The sequence below is a fragment of the Xenopus laevis genome, chromosome 3S (assembly GCF_017654675.1).
Source record: "Xenopus laevis strain J_2021 chromosome 3S, Xenopus_laevis_v10.1, whole genome shotgun sequence".
NCBI classification, from domain to species: domain Eukaryota; kingdom Metazoa; phylum Chordata; class Amphibia; order Anura; family Pipidae; genus Xenopus; species Xenopus laevis.
In genome coordinates, this window is record NC_054376.1 from 90,536,685 (window position 1) to 90,558,308 (window position 21,624).

The 21,624-nt window shown below is 35.6% G+C and overlaps 1 protein-coding gene across 6 annotated transcripts in view; it reads right to left on the bottom strand.

Moving 5' to 3' along the window:
• Nucleotides 1-21,624, bottom strand: part of LOC108713165 (SLIT-ROBO Rho GTPase-activating protein 1) — a 96,100-nt gene that overhangs the window by 27,270 nt on the left and 47,206 nt on the right. For 4 of the 6 annotated variants that reach the window (XM_018256002.2, XM_018255997.2, XM_018255998.2 and 1 more), the window contains 10 exons: nt 17,504-17,566; nt 13,939-14,121; nt 13,471-13,599; nt 7,967-8,188; nt 7,074-7,175; nt 5,831-6,028; nt 5,650-5,743; nt 4,633-4,660; nt 2,849-2,951; nt 356-416 (listed from right to left, as the gene is read on the bottom strand). In XM_018256002.2, the coding sequence (XP_018111491.1) occupies nt 356-416; nt 2,849-2,951; nt 4,633-4,660; nt 5,650-5,743; nt 5,831-6,028; nt 7,074-7,175; nt 7,967-8,188; nt 13,471-13,599; nt 13,939-14,121; nt 17,504-17,566 (1,183 nt within the window). Of the gene's footprint in view, nt 1-355; nt 417-2,228; nt 2,263-2,848; nt 2,952-4,632; nt 4,661-5,649; nt 5,744-5,830; nt 6,029-7,073; nt 7,176-7,966; nt 8,189-13,470; nt 13,600-13,938; nt 14,122-17,503; nt 17,567-21,624 lie in introns of all 6 variants that reach the window. The other 2 variants (XM_018256000.2, XM_018256001.2) reach the window with 1 other exon arrangement.

Sequence of the window (21,624 nt, forward strand, 5' to 3'; positions counted from 1 at the left end):
GGAGTTTTACTTTGAAAGCAGCTAGTAAGTTGCAGGTAAAACGTATTCGTCCCTTTTATAAAATGTATAATTAAACCATAGAATTCTTAATGAATCAGATGAAAATTGAGCATAGGACTGGCCAGATATGGGATGACTTTGACGTAGTTGGCCAGCTTAAATATATTGCAATATATGGACAAACAATCCCTGTTTTGTTTAAAGGGTAAGGCATTCTTCAGTAGCAGTATGCACAAAATGTCTCTGTCTTAAATATATTGATAATGGGTTGAGTGCAGAGGAATCTTGTATTTGTCTATATATATATATATATATATATATATATATATATATATAGAGGCAATAAATGTCTTACCATACAAGTTTATGAACCTGATACAGCTTTCAACGATAACAGGAATGATCTGCCCAGATTCCTGAAAAACAATGTGGTAATATCATGAATGTCTGAAGTAAACAAAGGAAAAGGAAAGTCATTTTAACTTGGGGGTGCCAAAAGTAAGTCATCCAAGTGGTTGTATTAACTTACCCGACACCCCGGACTGGTGCTGCTATCAGTAGATAACTGCACTGACTCTGGGTTCTGCCAGTGACCACCACTGAGTAATTTTCTACTTCACTCTTCAAATTTCCCAGGACAAACGCAGGTGCAATAGAATGAAATAGCCAGATTTTTCATTCAAGTTTAGCTTTTCACTCTAATGCGCATGCACAGCCACAAAAGAAATAACAAGCAAAGAAGATGATCGCTCGGTGGTGCTTGTTGGAAGAACCAGGGCTGGTGCAGTTTTCTGCTGATAGGAGCACTGGCCAAGGGTGTCAGGTAAGTAAATATAAACACTTGGGCGTGCCTAACTTTTGGCACCCCAAGGAAAAAAAAAAAAAAGACTTTCCTTCTTCTTTACCATATTTGCTTCAAATTATTTATTGAAAATGTAATATGGAGTGAAAACTTTGCTACTGGTCTAGTCACCCTAGAACCCATTCAGCAGAAAGCATTTACTGGGCAGCTGTTTAAAAACAAATTGTCTGATTGCTGTGGGTGACTATAACTAAACAAACTTTGCACCTTTTACTGCAGTCCCCTGAATGTGTCTCACAGTTTTCTTGGTCTGAAGTCTTAAATGGTTATTCCTGCTTGGAACTAAAATAACTACTGTATAACTGTATATATACTGTATATATACTGAAAATGGCATAATTTAAACAGTAATTAAGCCATCTGGTTTACATGACTTCTACTACAAACAAACTGGCTTGGGCAGTACATAGCCTTACTTAAGTCCTTAATGAGAAAAATGTAGAAACAAGACTACAATTTTATATTTTAAAAAATATTTACCCAAAGGATTTATTCTGAGGACTCTGTTTATGTGTGTGGCTAATTGAAACCCCATAATCACTACAGTCTTTGCTTTGCCAAGGCAGAATTGAAGCCAAGGGAATTTATAGTAAAGCAAGCATTTTGTGGCAGGGATATGCTTGGTTGTATCCATTTCTTTTTACTACAAGCTTGTGTGTTTTCAACCAAAGAGATCTTTTATTTTGGCTCTTCCTGTTACAGTTAGAGTTGTAGTATTTCTGGTCAGGTGATCTCTGAGGCAGCACAGAGAATATAATTATATGTGGGCTCAAGGTAAAAGATGAAAAAGGGCAATATTTACTTAAATATATATTCCAGTTTGAGAAGATTCTTTAATATGCCAATTAATTTGATATAAACTAATCTGCTGCTCAAGTATTCATTTTGGGGGTATATTTTTCATTTAAAGAGATCAGCAACAATACATGCATATGTTGGTAAGCACATGTTTAGTTCTGGTGTGTACCATTTCTCTACACAATAATCACATTTGTGTATTAAGTGTGATTGTGATCCATAGAACTGTAATGTGGTCACACCAAGTTGTGACAGCTGTATGAAAACACATTCCACGTCTGTGTCTGTGTGGGTTTATGTACACTATGCAGTTTGTGAGTATTGGGATGAAGGAACATCGGACTACAGTTCTGGTATAATCTGTGTTGCATGCAACTCTCCTTTGAACTGCAACAGTTAGAGGCCAAATGCCACATGTGCATAAATGTATAGGCAAGTCCATACACACATTTGAATTCTACAAAGCAGACATTCTTTTGCAGAGATCTTTAACGCAACGCAAACTACAAGTAACTGCAATCTGATACATACAGGCAAAATTATTAAGGACATGCTAGAAGCACCATACCTGATGCCTTGTGTGTGAATTTCTTCTTCCACGACTAGAAGCATTGTTAGAAATACAGGATGAAAAAAAAAGATAGAAAGTAAATGTAGTAAAGATATAAGACTGAGCTTAGAAATACTTTATTCCCAGTTCTATACTCCTTGAGGCACAGAAGAGGATGGAATTTCTCTTTATCAGTAGAAAATTTGAGCCCCGTCTCAAACAATTTGCAAGGGTGAACTATCTTATCTCCATGGTTTTCACTTTAGCACTGTTTTCTCATCAAAAGTGCTGCTCTCTTTATGGTTTGGGTGGGTTTATAGTATTTTTTGAAATGCAGTTAAGAAACCAACTTCACATAAAGTGTAAGCACATTTAATGCTATGCAAAGATTAATTGGCCTTCACTTGCCAATACAGCAAATGTAAGTGTGACAGCCAGGTATAGCTTGCTTAAACATGCATTTTCTTATTTTTCAGTAAAAGATCTCCATCTCTCTGTGCCTTTAGGAAAGCTTGAATCAGAAGGAAGAAATAGCCCACCACAACTAAGAGTGCAATGACCTTCCTCAGGTGTTGTGAGGTTCTGACCATTGCAGCAGAAGCATCTCATTTAGCCACCAGCATTGCAAGTGCCAGTACCTTGATGAAGGTTTCCAGTTCCCCGTTAAACAACTTAGTAATATATTGGGATTGGGGTCTGGGCTTCTTTTGTTTCTGGGGCTTAGGGGGTACATTTGGAGGCCTGGAGAAATAAATACGAGCAATGAATGAGGCAGATGCTATAAACTTTATGAGGAAAAAAAAAAAAGCAAAACAAGATATGTAGAAAGAAACTTTTGACAGGTACTTAAAATAAACCGGGAAAAAGTAATTTTGTAAATTAACATTTACAGGTGTTGTTCACCATTATTATAACTTTTATCGTAATGCCCTGTTCTTAGCAACTTTTCAATAAGTCTGTGAGGCTTCAATTTTGTTATTATTGTTACTTTTATTTACTAATCTTTCCATTTAGGCCTCTGCTATTATATTGCAGTCTCTCATTCGAACGACGTGCCTTATTACTATAATAAATTGCACCCTAGTAACCATCCAGTTCGTCAAACGAAAAGTTGTCAGCACAACAGAACTTCAATTTCTCACGTAGTGCAGGTTCCCCAATGGCCACTTTTCACTGGTATATACAAATAATTTGAACAATGAACAGCACCACCTGTCCTTTTGAATAGTAAAAAAAAAGCCTTTATTGTATAATTTTATAGGGCATTGCAGCAACGTTTTGGGCCATCCTTTGCCCTTTATTAAGCACTTGATGCAGACCAAGTGTTGCCTGAAATGTTGCTGTAATGCCCTATTAAATTATGCAATAAAGGCTTTTTTTACTATTCCAAAGGACAGGTAATTTTATACAGAGCTGCTGAATAAAAAGCTAAGTGATCAAAAAATAACAAAATTGCAAATAATTTTTTAATATGAATGTCCACATCATACCAAAAGTTAATTTAAAAGTGAACAACACTTTTAATACTTTTACTGCCAGGTACATGTTGATTTGATGAGAAGAATTATTTGCTTTCATACATACTCATACAAGCCCAGCTTTCAGGTCAAATAAGAATTGACGTGAGGTGAACATTCATTTTATATCTTAGGTAGATTAGATTTACAAATACACAATAATATTAATTGATTGATTATCAGGTGGTCGATTATACCATAATGATGATGTCACACCAAGTTATAAAGCCCATAGGCAGGAATGGATTAAGATTTTATATCTATCTTCCTAAGTATATGTAGGATGTACAAATATTATAACAAGATACTAGTCATCAGCTCAAGTCTAGCTTACCATTCTCTTTGGCATGATATGTAATGTCTGAAACAGGATATTTGAATCAATAGAAAGCATATTAAATAATGAAAGGTCACTGCCATTTTAAGAAGATGAAATGAACTGTGCAGTGATATGCAAGAAATCTGTTTTAAAGGACTCTCAGAAGACATCAGAAGACATAGTGATATGTAGAAGTATTGAAAAAAAATGACTAAATTATTAGATATAATCTAAACCTGAAACACAAATCTTTTTCTGATTTTGGGGAGATATAGTATTAGAACGGACATCCCACAGGTTAGAGATCTCTGTAACATGTATGCATCACAAATCATTGCATTCCATTCTGGGGATATAAAAATTTATTATTTCATAAAAGAAAAAAAAAAGCTCTCCATGTTTGATGAGAAAATGATCACAGCAACAAGAGAATGCAAAAAAATACAAAGTACATTATCTTACAGTTGTAATATCAGTATAATCCACAAGTAAAATATCTCAGGTTATAAAATGTTACCATGGAGTCGCCAAATCAACTAACAAAGGGTTGTGATAACACAAATAATGTTAAAGAGCAGAGTCTTACCTAGTCGTCATGTATTCTGCTCTGTGACCTGTGACAAAAATCAATGTACAAGATTTTAAATGAAAAATTCTCAGACCGTGCTTAGAAGTACAATAGATACTGTGCATTGCAAAAATATGCATATATCAAAGCAGAACTCACTGAGAAGAGAAATCAGAATATTCAATACAACTTGTAAAAATGAAAATACTGTGCAGGTATACATTAAAATGAGTTAGCAGTTGGTAGGGAATACAAGCAATTTTTGAAGGAATCAAATTAATCTTGGTGGAAAACAACAATTATCTCAATTACAATTTTGGTGTATTCATGTATTCATAGTAATAGGACAGCAGATTGGAGGGAATTCCCAAGTTTTCCTTTGGCTTTTAAAAAATAATGTAAAAAGATTGATCAATTAGTGCTTATATACATGTGTAGAAGTACATGGGTCATATCAACTGTTTGTTTTAGGAAAATCAATTTAATCCCTGCAGCAGCAAGCCTAACACAGCTTTTCACAGATCCATTGACATCTTTATGTAGTTTAGTGAACATCTTCATATAAAGATAATTTATCATTTAATCTCATGATACAATTTATAGAACAAAAGGATTATGAACACAGATGGCTGTGTCTGAAATGCCCAAAGAGGCTGCAGTCAGCCCTGTCTGGCTAGTGATTGGTTTGTAAAAAGAATTACAGTACATACCCCTATATCCAGAATTCAATGTAACACCTTATTTCCTGTTCACCTATATTTAGCTTTTCAGGGTATAATATACACTGTATCCTAACATTCATTTTCCTACGGTTACTAGTTGCTACCAGTTGCTTACAAAAAGGTTTTCATACTAAATTCACCCTTATCTAAGATCAGAAATATTCCCCTGCATGTCAAAATTTGATTTACAAATCATATTTGTCCCAGTAATCTAAAAAAGCAACGAATGTACTTATTAAACATCAGCTACAGGGAAAAAGATCTTGTGTGCCTAACAGTGGCCTATTTAGCAATGGAGTATCCCCTTGCTTACCTCCTCTTCCCTCCCCAAGAGTTCTCTGTAGTAGATCATGCTTAGCTTGAAGTTTTGTGATGAGATTGCTTCCTTCTAAATGTTCCCTGAACTTCTGCAAGAAAAGAACAGAGGGGTGACATATTTTAAACACTGCCCTGGTTGAGGCCATAAACAACAGTCATGTTTGAGATGATCTTACCATGAAATAAAACTGCTCTGTCTCTTGTTGGTTTGCTCGTCTCTTGGCTATGCTTGGTTTACTTAAATACGTTTCAGACACTGTAGATTTTACAGACTCGGTGGACCGGCTGTGATGAAAACATTCAGCTACATCATAGTCCTCAATGGTGACCATATCTTGAATAGTCTGTTGAGTGGCTTCTGTTGTTTTCTTTACCTTAAAGAACAAACCCTCACTATATTATTAGAGTATTACAACTGAGCAGGTTACATGAATTCAGCAATACTATGTAGCAATACTACAGAACTATGTTCTGCACATTACAATCGATTAGCAATTTATGTGTAATAAAACATTGTTGAAATTTTACAGCAAGGAACAGCACAAGGTGCAATTATAAGAGGTTTCATAGACCAGTAACAAAGATTTTATGATATTTGTCACTTCTGAGGATGGTAAAGGAAGAAATTAATTGACAATCACTAAAGATTTTTGAATTTAAAAAAAAAAATACAAATAGACAATTTTCAAGGCTGTAAGTTCACTGAAACTACATCTTAAAAATATACCGTTATAATCTTAATAATAAGTAACAATATAGCATATCCACATTAGAATAGAGCTCTAATATAATAATAGTATTGCTATGCTCCAATATAAATGCCTATAATAAACTGTAGGCAAGAAGAAGGCAACATGGCAGAAGAAAAAACAAAGCAGTGAATAGGCCGAATGTAATGCTTACTAGACTTGTGAATAATTTAATAGCCAAAGTAATCTGGCCACAGCTAGAAAATCAGCAGTTAATTATTCCATGCACAGCAAGCAGAACCAACAATAAAATCCAGGCTGGTATTATCGGAATAAAATGAAAATAAATTAACAAGAATAAAGGATATTATTGTGCCTTTAATCAAGATGCAGAGAAGTGAATGAATTTAGTAAAATGTGCCAGGTGAAGAAATGCCTAAATTTGCTATTTATGTGCTAGATACCCCATAGAAAGATTCATCTCGAGATATACTTAAATCAGGGATGCCACATAAAAAGTTCCCAAGCAGTTCCAAACAATAACTCCCAAGATTCTTACCCAGATAACGGCTGAATACATTGTTATGTAGCTTTTTTTTTTTTTTAATTTCCAACAACACCTGGAGGGGCTTGTGTGAATGAGTTTGACATGTGAACCAAATAACCACACAAAAAAGGAAGATTAAAAAAAGAAACAAAATGCCACATAACAAAAATAAATTATGGTTACCTCTTCATTTTCTATCTTTAGAGTCGCCAGTCTTGACTGAAGCTGCTGATAGCGCAGAATAAGTTCTCCCTGCAGTGGTTGCTGAGCACTAACCTGGCAAACCTTTGAAGAGAAACAAAATGACTTTCAGTAGTTATATCAGTAATAGGTCCCTGCATTTCAATTAACAGTCCCACTTAAATTTGCCATTTCACTTTCTACATTCTGTGATTTCCGAAAGGAGCAATTATGTTTAGGGTCTTCTGAGTTATTTAATTTATTGTAAATTGCTGGTGCCCTATGCAGAACTATAGAATAAACCCGTGAACATATTTGTTTCTGTGTAGAACTGTTTTAAGGACATCACACTTTAACCCTTTCACTGCCAGCAATCAGAACCTCTCCAGCAACATGCATTGGTTAGCAATGTATTTTCTGATAAATTTGAATGGAATGTGAGAATGTATAATTTATGTTGTGTACGCTAAGGTCAGTACTGGCCTGTGCCCCCAGGCACTGAGGTCTACATCTTGTGCCAGATGTATGTACTGTATCTGGTGTGTGGTACAGACTGCAATGAGACAGACTAGTGGAAGATGTGCTTGAGGTCTTGCACTACTAAGTGCTCTGCACTTCTTCCCTCAGCCTGTCAAAAATTATTCTTCCTTCTAAGAAGTTTACATTTGTGATCCGTAAAGCGATTTGGTAGTGTTTTACCCACCCTTCAAAACACTGGCTTTGATGGAAACCTACTTGAAGAGCGTGAGGGAAGGATTTTTATGAAGGACATATGGAAGATAAACTTGATTATTTCAGACACATTTTCAGACAAGTGTTTTCATAGTTGCTGCCCAGAAATATAAGAAGAGTTAACAAAAATCTATCCGTTAATACACTTTGTCTTGTGGAGTTACCTCATCACCAAGATGTGGCTGAAATTCATATTTCATTGGTGGACAAAAAGCAGTAGGGTACATCTCCATAAATCTTTGCTTATCGTTTCTTGGCTCCAAATTGTCTACTGCATTCTCTATAATGTCCAGTCCTTCATGTCGAGAAGTTTCAAGGTTGTACTCTGCTGAGAGATATGTTCTCAAAGCCCGGTTTAAGCTTGCATGGTAGCCAAGGTCACAACACTGCATAAATAAAAATGTATAAGCACCAAACATGTGAATGACTGATTCAAGTTATCTACCTTCAGTTACACTTGGTATGCTCAATAACACCCAGAATTCTCAATAACCCGGTTTTCTCTGTTTAGCGTTAACATCAGACTAGTGCATTTGAAGTGGCACAGTGGTCAAGCAAATATGGGCTATTGCAAATGACAGAAGAGACTCATTTTCTTATGCTCTCATACTTTTTAGCGGCGTGTACTTAAACCTTCGAATTACAGGGAGGCCAGTTCCCATAGTAATCAAGTAATTCACAAATCACATGTTTTTTCTCTGTAATAATAAAACAGTACCTTGTACTTGATCACTTGATTCTAACTAAGCTATAATTCATCCTTATTAAAGAGAAAACAATCCAAATGGGTTTATTTAAGGTTTAAATTATTGATTTAAAGCATGTGATAGAAAGAACCCTTATTCAGAAAATCTCAGGTCCTGAGAATTCTGGACAACAGGTCCCATACGTGTATATAAAAAAAAATCAGGATTGATTTCTCACTACTGAAGATCACAGGTCCTTTCCATTATTATACTTTTTAATTTGTGGTGTTGCGCCTCTAACATTTTTAAAATTTTCTACTTTTAAACCTTATGTGCTAAATATTAGCAAATTATAAAATAATGCAAATATTGCATGTACATTTATATAAAGCACATGTTCAGCTGCTTTGAGCACCTGAATATCATTCTGCTATTAAGGTACATTGAGAGATATGCTCGATTGGCGATGTCGCCAATTGATCGGATCTCTCCCCAATATGCCCATCTTGAGGTGAGCAATATCGGACTGATCCAATCACGGGACCTATCAGTCCAATAAGCTGCCGACTTGGTCTGTCAGCAGCTTTTATCGGCCCGTGTATGGCAACCTTTAGGTATTAGAACTCCAAAGAGTTGAGCTCTACCAGCCTTCTAAATCATTTAGCTCAACTGCAAATGATTAAACATTGTAAAATGTTCTCCCCACAATGAAATCAATCATGCCAGTATGGAAATGAAACAATTTGGGGATTTATTAATAAAGACAATTGTAAGACGCGTAAGCTTTCTTTTTTTGTGTTAGGCTGCACTGATAGATGGATGTTGAACATATAGGGACCAATGTGCAAATATTTTTAAAACTTGGGTTTGTGTTTACGGCATCTTGCTTGCCCAGTAGAATTCCAATTGAACAGCAGCTGTAGATGAAGATGTTTTTGCGGAGGTGGTTGATTTACAGTAGTAAAATAATGGCCAGTTTTGAATCAAAGTGACAGGCTAATTTGTAAATTCTAGCAAAGACTAACTGACTAAGAATAGGAATGGAATTCTCCATTCAATCATTGATAAATGTGCCCTTAAGTGTTACAGAGAGATAACTCTGTCATGTAAGCCATTTGTTAATTTGAACTGGCAGGAATAATTGTTTTTCACGATTTGGTCTAGACCTCTTTGGATCCAGTCAAAGCAATCGTTAATATTTCAGGATACAATTAAATTCTTAATATTCTATGCTTTTTACTTGGAACCAATTTTGGAAAGGTCCTTTTATCACACCATAATGCACAAAGCAAGGTTCATAAATAATTTGTTTGTGGAGATGGGAGTGGGGGAACTTAATGGCCCTCACAAAGTTCTGACCTCAACGCAACTGATTACCTGCAGTGTAAGCCAAAATTATACATGCCATCCAAATATGATTATCCAGCCTCACTAACGCTCTTATGACTGAATGGAAACAGTTAGTTTGCTTTGTGGCCATGCAAAGTTAGTAACAGTCTTTGCTTGAAAAATGCTTTTCATAAAGGGACTTGCTCCTTCATATAGTTGCGCTCAGTATCGCTACTTCTGTTCTTCTTCCGACTGGAATCACATGCAGCGATGTGGGAGGGAGCGATGTCTCCAATTAGATTGAGGAGTAAGGCTAGCAGATCCATTGGTATTATATAGGCTCGATTTGACTTGCCTCCACTGTTACTTTTTTCCAGTAATGTTGTATTGGGGGACATTGATATACCATGCAGAAAAAGTTAGCTGGAGAAAAACCTTGTTTGTAATGGCTGCCATTGCATCAGAAGCATCGTCAATGAGTAAAAAATGCTGCATTGTGGTTAAAAAACATGGCAACTTGTGACCGAAATTGCACTTTGAACACAGCAGCTGCAGTCATAAAAGAACAATCTAATGTACAGTCTTCCCTAAAGAACAGAGACTAGCAGTCCAATATGGGTTCCTTTACGGATTGACATGATGGTTTATAAAATGAGAGGTCTAGCATATTATGCCAGGTAACCAACAGGACTTGTGCCCAAGACCACATGAGCATTACTGAAATTAACTTGATGTAAAATATAATATTCCCCTGCAACCAAAACTAGACGTTAAGGTGCCAAATTATATACTTTACTTGTAATGTAAAACAAAAGCTGTATTTATGCAACACAGTCCTCTTTGTTGAAGACCATACACTATTAGTATTTTGTACTGCTTCTGCAAATCTATTCTGTAAGATTTCTCTTATAAAGTAATGCATAGTGCACAGGAATTCTGATTAAATCATCTGTAATATGCACTGTGCATTGTTTGCATGTAGGTCTGTTTAAATTTGAAATATTAATCCTTTAAACGGAGATCTATGTTGTTGCTAGACAATCAGTAGGAGAAATGTTGCAGAAGTATAGCTAATGTGCCTTCTCCATATATATATATATATATATATATATATATATATATATATATATATATATATATATATATATATATATATATATATATATATATATAGACAAATACAAGATTCCTCTGCACTCAACCCATTATCAATATATTTAAGACAGAGACATTTTGTGCATACTGCTACTGAAAAATGCCTTACCCTTTAAACAAAACAGGGATTGTTTGTCCATATATTGCAATATATTTAAGCTGGCCAACTACGTCAAAGTCATCCCATATCTGGCCAGTCCTATGCTCAATTTTCATCTGATTCATTAAGAATTCTATGGTTTAATTATACATTTTATAAAAGGGACGAATACGTTTTACCTGCAACTTACTAGCTGCTTTCAAAGTAAAACTCCCAAACTTGGCTGCCCTTTTATTAGACACCAGTGGGATCACCTGACTATATATATATATATATATATATATATATACAGATAAATATGTGAAGATATATAGTCATGGTTTTATATCTAACATTACATGGGGTTCATTTTTTGTAAGGAGACGAAAATGTCTTCAGAAAACTGGTAATATCTGAATGGTCACATGAATATTTTGAGATGTTTGACCTTTTGCGGTAAGCTATTTTTATTCTTTTGGGTACTGAGAATATGAACAAGCTCAGATTTCCAGCTTCAAATCTATAATATTTTCTGTCCGGATACATTTTGGAGAGAGGTGCGGGCACATTATAAGAGACTGTGATGAGTCACAGAATTTGCAGAATTAGACTACTAAGCTGGGTTTCCAAATCCTGTATCATCAAAAACTCTGCCACTTTTTGTATTACCTACTAAAAGAAACAGGAATGTTGCTCAAAAACAGCAATATAGACGTGCCTCTTACTTTTTTGACTTGTACAGGGAACATCTACACTTTTGTGGCCTGTCCTGAGCTTGGAATGGAATTAGTTTGCTTTGCGCTGTGCATTTTTTTTTTTTTTTATTTCATTGCATTTTTTTTCCTTTGCTTAATTCAGAGTTAGAAGGCCTAATCTGTAATTGCAGTGATCAATCTCTTTGCAAAAATAAAGCACTACATAATAAAAATCCCTTTTTTATTCCCTTTTGAAGTTGTGCTCACAAATAGCTTGAAATTAGTAGGCAGGCAACTTCATCAATGTGCTTTTAATATAGAATGTGCTCCCAGGGTTCCCTGTAAGTATTCTGGCAATTGTTTTTGAGTGGAACGTGCTCAACTGAAGCTGTATAATATACAGTGCATGCACGCCCCGCACCACAGCCGTGTGACATTTAAGATGGTATCAGTATAACTTATTTACCAATAGAATTACATTTTGGCAAAGCTTATAACTAGTGGCTTGTTAATAAGTTTGCAGTTAGTCTGAGAGATGCAATTACATTCAAGATTTAGGCAGAGAAGGATACTTGCTGTTTAAAATTTCATATAAAACCTTAAAGGCCTTGGGCTGTTGTAAGCATTAGTGTCTGAGGCATCTGCACTTTGTGCTGATAAGTGCAGAGTATAAACCCTCTCCTTTCCACCTGGTGGTTGGCGCTGTTATACTGTTTGGAAAGGTGCATATAGTGCAAAACATGGCTGCTCGTGCCTGTGTATTTTGTTGTTGTTGTTTTTGCATTTTGTACCCTGTGCCATAGCAATAAAAGAGAACTGTTGAGTTTTTAGAGAAAAAAAGTATTCAGTCTTTTAAGTTACAGCCTCCGTGTAACATATACATTGTTTTAATAATAAGGGTAATGTTTCTGATGGAAAGGAATGCACATTTATTTGGGGTACAAAGCACTACCTGAAGTAACATGTGAAGTGTAAAGCATGGTGGTGAGTAAAGCGTGTGGTGTTGAATCAGAGTAATAGTTAAAGGGATTCTGTCAGGATTTTTAAGGTGTAGTTTTTATTTTCTAAATTACACTGTTTATACTGCAAATAATTCACTCGACCATGTAAAATTGAATTCCTAACCCAACAAGTTTTTTTTAGTTGTTATATTGGTGTGTAGGCAGCCATTTTACCTGCTCATGTGCTTTCAGAAAGAGCCAGCACTTCAGGATATAACTGCTTTCACTCTATTGTTTCTCCTTCTCAATGTAACTGATGGTGTCTCAGTGGTATATGGATTTTTTACTATTGAGTGCTGTTTTTATACCTACAAGGGAGCTGTTATCTGGTTACCTTCCCATTGTTCTGCTGATGGGCTGATGGGAGGGAGACGGGAGGTGGGCGATATCACTCCAACTTGCAGTATAGCAGTAATGAGTGACTGTAGTTTATCGGAGCACGCCACATGACTGGGCCCACCAGGGAAACTGACAATATGTCTAGCCCCATGTCAGATTTCAAAATTAAATATAAAAAAAATCTGTTTGCTCTTTTAAAAAATTAATTCCAGTGCAGAAGTCTGCTAGAGCAGCACTATTAACTGCATTTAGAAAAAAAACTAATTTTCCTATGGCAGTAACCACATCAAGTACCACATCATTTATTTTTTAGCTGTAAGTATTTAGCCAATAAATAAGACAGTCACATAACAGTAAAATAAAGAGAAAAGACAAATAACTTACATCAATTAAATCTGAAAGGTCGTGTATGTAATACTTGAAGACTGAAGCATTTGTGGCTTCCAGTGTTAATAAGTATTCATTTCGTGATTTAATGGATTTTAACTTGTTCTCCGAGTATTTGGCTTGCCGCTGGAGAGGAAAGAAACGTGATAAATAACACAACATTTGCAGAGCCTGCACATGCATTCACCATACAGAAACGCTTAATGTAAGGGCTGTCTGCTCTTCTGCTACCAGCATAATGAAATCATTTACTGCATTACATGAACATATGCCTCATTGGTAATTTATTCTCTGAAGGCCATTTCATTATGTAGGGCAGGCTATATAAATCACTCACAGCCAGGACACTTACTGCATAGCTGAGTAGTATTACTGTGAGTACATAGTCCTCTAGGACACTAAAGAGAGCCCTTAACTTTTGATCCAAATATGGTCTCACATTTCTATGAACAAGACCAGACTTACTTTCTCCTTCATCTTCTCTATCTTCTTGACAGAACTCCGTCTTTGGTGCTTGTCCTCTAGCCGTAAATGAAACACAGGGTCTGCTGATCTTCCTATTTGTTTCTCTTCTTGCTTTTCTGCTTCTTTCAGCTTACATTCAGCATTGAGGCTCTCTGCGTGATACATGTGGTATGTTTTCATTACCTAAAAAACACAATGTATTTTGTTGTTAAATACAAAAATGGCAAATAAGTTGTTTAGAGCAGGAGTCACTTATCATTAACACTACTCACTACAAAGCATTAAGACTCTGTAATAACTGTGTGATTATAGTATCCCTATGCACACTAAATTCTTATTACTAGGTAATCATTAAGGGCAAAAAAGTGAGTTCTATACTGTACCGCAATCAGAGAAATACTGAACATGATAAACTGGCCCCTTTTTTCAGCATTTATAAGAATAATTTGTCTCTGATCGTCAATGAAAATGAGCCTGCAGGGAATATTGTTACATCCAACTGATCATCAACCGAAGGACTTAAGGTTTACAGTTAGACGGTGTTCAATTAATTTGTGATGAAAACTTATTTTAACCTATTTAAAACAATGTGGTTTTTCTCTGTCCACTGTGATGCCTGCATCCATTAAAATAATTAGTTGCTGTATTTATAAAGGGGTGTACCTCCTTTAAAATGACCTAATCACCATAACTTACACCAATATTTTACACCACTTCAGACATGGCTTACGTCTATGGGATAATACAGGCAGTAGTACGGCAATAACAATTTTTACACAGCATTTCCAATCAATTTTTACACTGGCGATCATGTAAAATCAATATGCAGCTTAATATGTTGTAGTAAGTCTAGTAGTGAAGCTGAGGAAATGGGGGTAGCCCATAACATACAAAAGCAGATGTTTTTTTATGATTTCTATAAATTTACATGACTTTAGCTACAGGCATGTATTATCAAGAAACCTAATATGCAGAAAGCTACCACAATGTCCTATTTAAACAAACAATACGTCATTTGACAGATTACTTTTTCTTTTACACAATAATACAGAATTTTGTACTTGATGCTAGTATAAATCCATGCTCATAGTAAAACCATCATATTGTTCTTCCTAAGGTTATTTTTAGTAGATATTAAATTATAGAGCTTCGCATTACAGAACATCTAATAATACATCTACACCTGCATTTTGAAGTTAAAATAAAGTTTGGTGTATTTCCTTATCTGCAAAACAGAAAGATGCCCATGGACCCACCTTGTTGAAATGTCTAATTATTTAATTGATCTAGTAAGCCTATATTAAAGATCAATTTCCAAATCAGCAACTAGAACCTCCAACTGCTATAATACATAGAACCCACTTTTTTAAGTTTTTTTGCTGTAAAATCCAGGAAAATGTAGTCCTAGTACAAGAAGTCAGAAGAGAAATTGGCCTGACATAACTTGAAGCCCTGTGCTAATAATAGGACACTTCAGTCATAGCAGCAAGTGAAATCACTTGTCAAGACACATACCTCAAATTTAGACAAATTGGACTGATAACTTGTTGTTTTTATACAAAACTGCAGACTGCAAATCTGTGTGTAATGGGGCCTAAAGCAACATATCAGAATGATAAAAGTCTCTTCTAAACATCAAAGAACCTTTTAAACCCTGAATTCCTGTATATTATATTAGGGGTAGAGTAGTGTTGTAAGGTAAAAAGATAAAAGGTAAAATATATAGAGGGCATATTGGATGGAGGAGCAGGCTTTTGTAGGAATTATGACAGGCTGGATCAAAAAATGGTGGAGACAGACATAATTTACAGAAGAATTTATCATACTTGATAAAGCCCTTAGGTCATATTTTACAGCTAGGCCATGAAAGGGGCATTATTCTTTCAACACAGTTTCAAAGAACAGGGCTTGTACTGAACATACTTTTTGCCTATTGTTTTAATCACAAAAAAATCTTTCTTGGGCTAAACAGGACAGACAGGGAAACTGAAGCTACATAATGTTTGGTCCTTGCTAGGTAGATAATACATCTATTATGCAGAGGATGGTCTGTATTCCAGTAATCTAATTACCTTGCAAGGGCCAAAAATGGAGTAGCTTGTTTGTTCTGTTTACATGTCCCATAAGAGAGCAATAGGGGTTGCTGCACTCCAAGCATAATATATACAGTAAACACAGTGGGTTCAGTAACAAAAAACACATTATTTTGTTTGATATGTAGAGGGCACCCAAGCAGGGGCGATCCTGGCCCCTCCGCCGCCTGAGGCAGCAGCAGTTGCTGCTGCCCCCCTCCCCCGGAAATTCGCTCTTAAAGGAAAACTATACCCCCAAAATGAACACTTAAGCAACAGATAGTTCATATCATATTAAGTGGCATATTAAAGAATCTTACCAAACTGGAATATATATTTAAGTAAATCTTGCCCTTTTACATCTCTTGCCTTGAGCCACCATTTCGTGATGGTCTCTGTGCTGTCTCAGAGATCACCTGACCAGAAATACTTCAACTCTAACTGTAACATGAAGAAGTGTGGAAGCAAAAGACACAACTCTGTCTGTTAATTGGCTCATGTGACCTAACATGTATGGTTTGTTGGTATGTTTGTGAGTACAGTGAATCCTACGATCCCAGGGGGCGGCCCTTATTTTTTAAAATGGCAATTTTCTATTTATGATTACCCAATGGCACATACTACTAGAAAAGTATATTATTATGAAAATGGTTTATTTACATGAAGCAGGATTTTACATATGAGCTGTTTTATGCAATATCTTTTTATAGAGACCTACATTGTTTGGGGGGTATAGTTTTCCTTTAAAGTACCAGGAGCAGCATTTTTGCTGCCCCTGGTACCTAGTGGGGTGCTGCCACCTGAGGCGACAGCCTCAACTCGCCTCATTGGCGAAGCACCCCTGCACCCAAGTAGATTATACATAGAGAAGCAGTGGGTAAAGACATTACAAGCATATTGCATGAAGTAAGACCAGTGGGAACTGGCACCCAAGAACATTTTACACTGCATTGCAGGTAAAAAAACAAACAAAAAAAAGCATGGCTACTTGAAGCTTTGCACTGTAGCTGTGGAAAATGGGCCCTATAGACTTTTATTTAAAAAATCCATTGTATTACTGTTTTAATTTTTGGATAGCAAGTATTTATTCAGTCCTCTATCAGCTTGCTGTTTTCAAAAGCTAATTCTGTCTTCTTTAGTGTTCAACAAGATGAGTAAGTTTTTCTTTTTGGTTAGCCCTTATAGCATAGAAATGTTTAGTGGTGCCACAACTAATCAAAAACTTAAATGCAGTTTTTTATGATGGATAAGTCACCTCAAAATGTCAGACCCAATGAAGAAGTGAAAAGAACATCTGTCCTATTTTGCAGTCAAAGTCAACTAATTTTCTAGTCCTTATCTGTTGATTATTTATGCTTACTGTTTGAAGTAGTTATTTTGTTTTGCCATGCAAAGGCAAAAGAAAAAAAAAGCAGTTACTAGAACTTTGCTGCATTTTAGGATTCAAAGAGTCTTTGGAAGCAGAAAAAAGTAAAATGATATTAGGTGCTTACCGTATACAGTTCATTGAGAACTTTCATTAGATCCTCATGTAGTTGAAATGCAATTTCTTTGCTCTGCAATAAAAAGAAACAAAAATAATTACATATGTCTGTCTGAGTCTTGTATACATTGTCCATCCTACTTCCAGAAATAACACAGACCTCAACTGTGCACACTCCATAAATACAAAATCAAAATATTCCGCTGGTTCTGAAGTAGCAGAATTATACACCAAATAATACTAATGGACCTGGAAAAAAATATGGCAAATGCACCATCTCAAAAATGCCATCTCCAGCAGAGTACTTGATCCCAGCAAAACAATCCTATTGGGTTTGTTTAAATGATTTCTATTAGTAGAACTGGGGTATGGTGATCCAAATTACAGAAATATCCCTTATTTGTAAAACCTCAAGTCCCAAACATTCCAGATAATAGATCCAGTACCTCTAACTATATAGCTATATAAATATATATATATATAATATACACACATACAGATATATGAGATACATAAGTCATCTGCGTAATCTTAAAAGAGATTGATAGTTCTGATGCTGATGTTTAAACTTTCCCCCTCCATATTTTTAGAGAATTTTATTCAGAAAAAAAACATTCTTTAGAGAATATTTTGGACATCAACATTAAAATTAAATACAAAAAGCGGTCAGTATTCCTTCATAAGAAAGTAGAGAGCAGAAAATGAATAAAGCAGTGTTCATTTAAATATACAGATGCAAGTACAGTACTCTGATGTTGCTTTTATGCAAAGGACAAATGCTGTACTATTCATAGATCCATTCAAACACTTACATAACTTAATAAATGTTGATGCCTGTTACCTGCCCACACACTTTATAAATAAGGTATGACGGAACTCTGAGTTCCATCGTGACTTATTCACGTAATTCGAAGAAAAACAATTTCAATATCCACAAATTATATTGTCAGTAAGGAGTTACAAAACGTCAATTAGATAATTACTTGCTTTTTAACAATCAGCTTATTTTTAGCCTGTCACAGTTTCATATATGAATTTGATCTTACTTGCTAGCCTGTAGTTATATTTACAGTTTGTAACATTGTGTACAGATTGAGGATATATATAGATTATGCCACAAGGTTGAAAGTCACGAACAAGCACTGAACAGACTACTATACAATAATTTTCGTAGTCATCTAGTCACTCATTTTGAATATTACCACTATATTTAATTTTTTTTTCTAACACTACAAGGGGAATGCAAAACATTGTTGCATGTTTAATAAAGAGCCTATATTTAGCTTTTATCATTCTTTGATTACAGATTCATGTAATCAAAGTTAAAAAATACATATGTATTTAGCCATAGATAAGAAAATCTAGTATAGCACAATAAACACTGACAGTTTATAATATAAATAATTACTCTGTAGGGTTTCCTGTCCATTTATAAACATTTCTGACTACATTAATATTATTATTGTTGTTGCTATTCTTTAACAATATAGCACCAGCATATACCACAATGATTATATTGCACAGTGATTATACATCATTCATATCAGTACCTGCTCCAGTCGAGGTTACAAACTATGGGGTCCCGATCTCATTTACACATTAGGGGCAATTTTACTGGGAGCCAGTAAACATGCCTGTAAGTTGTTGGGGTGTAAAAGGAAATTGGAGTACCAGGAAGAAACATGTGCAGATGTACGAACTCTAAAGTAAAACTCGGGGCATAAGATGTTCACAAAAATACAACGGACTAGCATCACTGCTTTATAAGTTTCTTCCAAAAGAGAACTCATGTTTTTGCTTCAGTGTATGGGGTCCACTAACAGGCCTCCCAGACCTATATTTGGCCAAAAATCAGTCAGATCTCAACTAGTGGATGTGGCCCTCGTCCCATTGGCTGGTACTCCTGTAATAGCAATGCAATCTTTGGCCCTAGGGCCAAACAACCGTATTAGCCCAATATCACTCGCCTTTGGTGGAAATAACAGGGGAAAGATCTGCCCATTGGGCAACCTCGCCAAACAAGTGGATCTTACAGTGTATGGCCACCTTCAGGGCAGGGCAAAAAGATGAACAGAAAGAAAAATATTAAAAGGAAACCAGAAGAAATGTGCAAAAGCACACATGGCATTTTGCTCAGGAAAATCACTGTGACAAATAGCAAGACATGTTTTCAAATTGCTTCCCTTTATAGGGAATTGGAACTATTGTACTTAGGCTAAGATAATAAGGGTCACCAAAAGTTGATAAAAAAAATACCTCCCTAAACTAGATTGCCCATTTATTAAGCTGTTTAGTAGACTAAACAGGAAAATTAAAACTGATTTAGGAAAATCCCATATGTTTAAACAATTACAAAACCACGTTATTTGTATATTTATAAAATAACGTCATCATTTTCCAGAATGCAAAGATTACTGCCAATATTTTGTAAACTAACATTAATGGGATAACTGGAAAAATAAATAACTGGAAAGGGATGAGGACACTACATGAAGACAACGATGCAAACAACCTTTTCTTCAATTGAAAATCACAAGCCTTGAGAAAGTCGCAATAGACGAAACGCGTCGGCTGAGCAGTGACGTCATCAGAGGGGGACCAGGATCAGCGTGTCTTACCAACAAACGCCAGGCAAATCGTAACACCTTAATGGACCGCAGGACTTGAGAAACCCTAATGCAAACTGCTTTTTATGCTTATATTAAGCACACACATGTGAGTGCAATCTATGTTTTTATCTTTTTAATCTATTAAAGAAGTTTTTACACGATTTTAGCATATGCTTTTTAGAAACCTGGAGCTTACCAAGACTGGGATAAAGGATTTTATTACATGCTGATGTTAATTTTAAACGTCTGTAAGTACCCACTGCCCCATATACTCACCAAGAATAGGACAAGGGATTTTATTATATGCTGGTGATATTTATAAACGTCTGTAAGTACCCACTGCCCCACACAGGAGGTGGCCACATTATTTATCAAAAGCACGGAAAATGGCCTTTTAACCCCTTGGTGGAAGACCCCAAAACCACATCGTTTAACTACCGCACAAGGGGTTATATATATTTCATTCGATCTAAAAACTACTACACTATATTGTGTTTGCATTTCCTTCTTGTGTCTACCCTGAGCTTTTAGCGCTGGTATATCTTCAATTGAAGAAAAGGTTGTTTGCATTTTGGTCGATCTGAGGGAGAACAGGTCATATACCGGCAAAGGGAGTGAACTGCAGAACCTTGGGATCTTGCCTTCCATTTACATGAAGACAACGGACATATCTTCTCTTTAACCAAGACTGAAACGGATAGCCGAGAAATTATCACCTTCATAGAACACAAACAAAACACAAGTTACCTCTTAATATTTGTATAAGATAAATACAAAGGGTACATGAAACAACATATAGTGGTCCTAAAATACAAACCTAAAAAAAAATTACAGGTATGGAATGAATTTTCCAAAAACCCATTACAGGTGTAGGATCAATTTACCAAAAACTCATCATACAGAATGCTGAGAAATACAGGAAAACCATTTTCCATAATGTCCCATTCAAGCAAATTATTATTTTTATGATTTCCCTTTTCTATGCAATAATAAAACTATCTACTTGATGGTAATTAAGCCAACATAAATCCATTTATAGACAGAACCAAAGCAGTATCTGTTTTTCTCTCTTTTCTACACAGCTTGTTCATAGTCAGATCTACTCCAACCAAAACTCCAGTTCCCACAATGCCTTTGCTTGTTCTGTGATTAATAGACCTGAGAAACCCAATAATAGAAGCACACAAGGCATGCTAGGAAATAGATTCTTTCAAAACTGTTTCAACACACATACAGTATGGGATGTCCTAGACATTGGGATGTCCTAGACATTATTTCCAATGGTGTTCTACCTATGATGCCCCACTAATAATACTGTTGGGTAATATTGTAAGGTGGCGACCAAAGACAGACCTGCTAAAGTGCGGTAAACCACAACAAATGTTTTCTCAATGGCCCTATTTTAAGTGAAATGGGTGGTAGGGAATATAGGAAAGTATACTGGATACAAAGGTTAAAAATTTTACAACTGGAAGGACTGAATATGGATTATGATTTATATGTTTTTCTCTTATCTTATTTT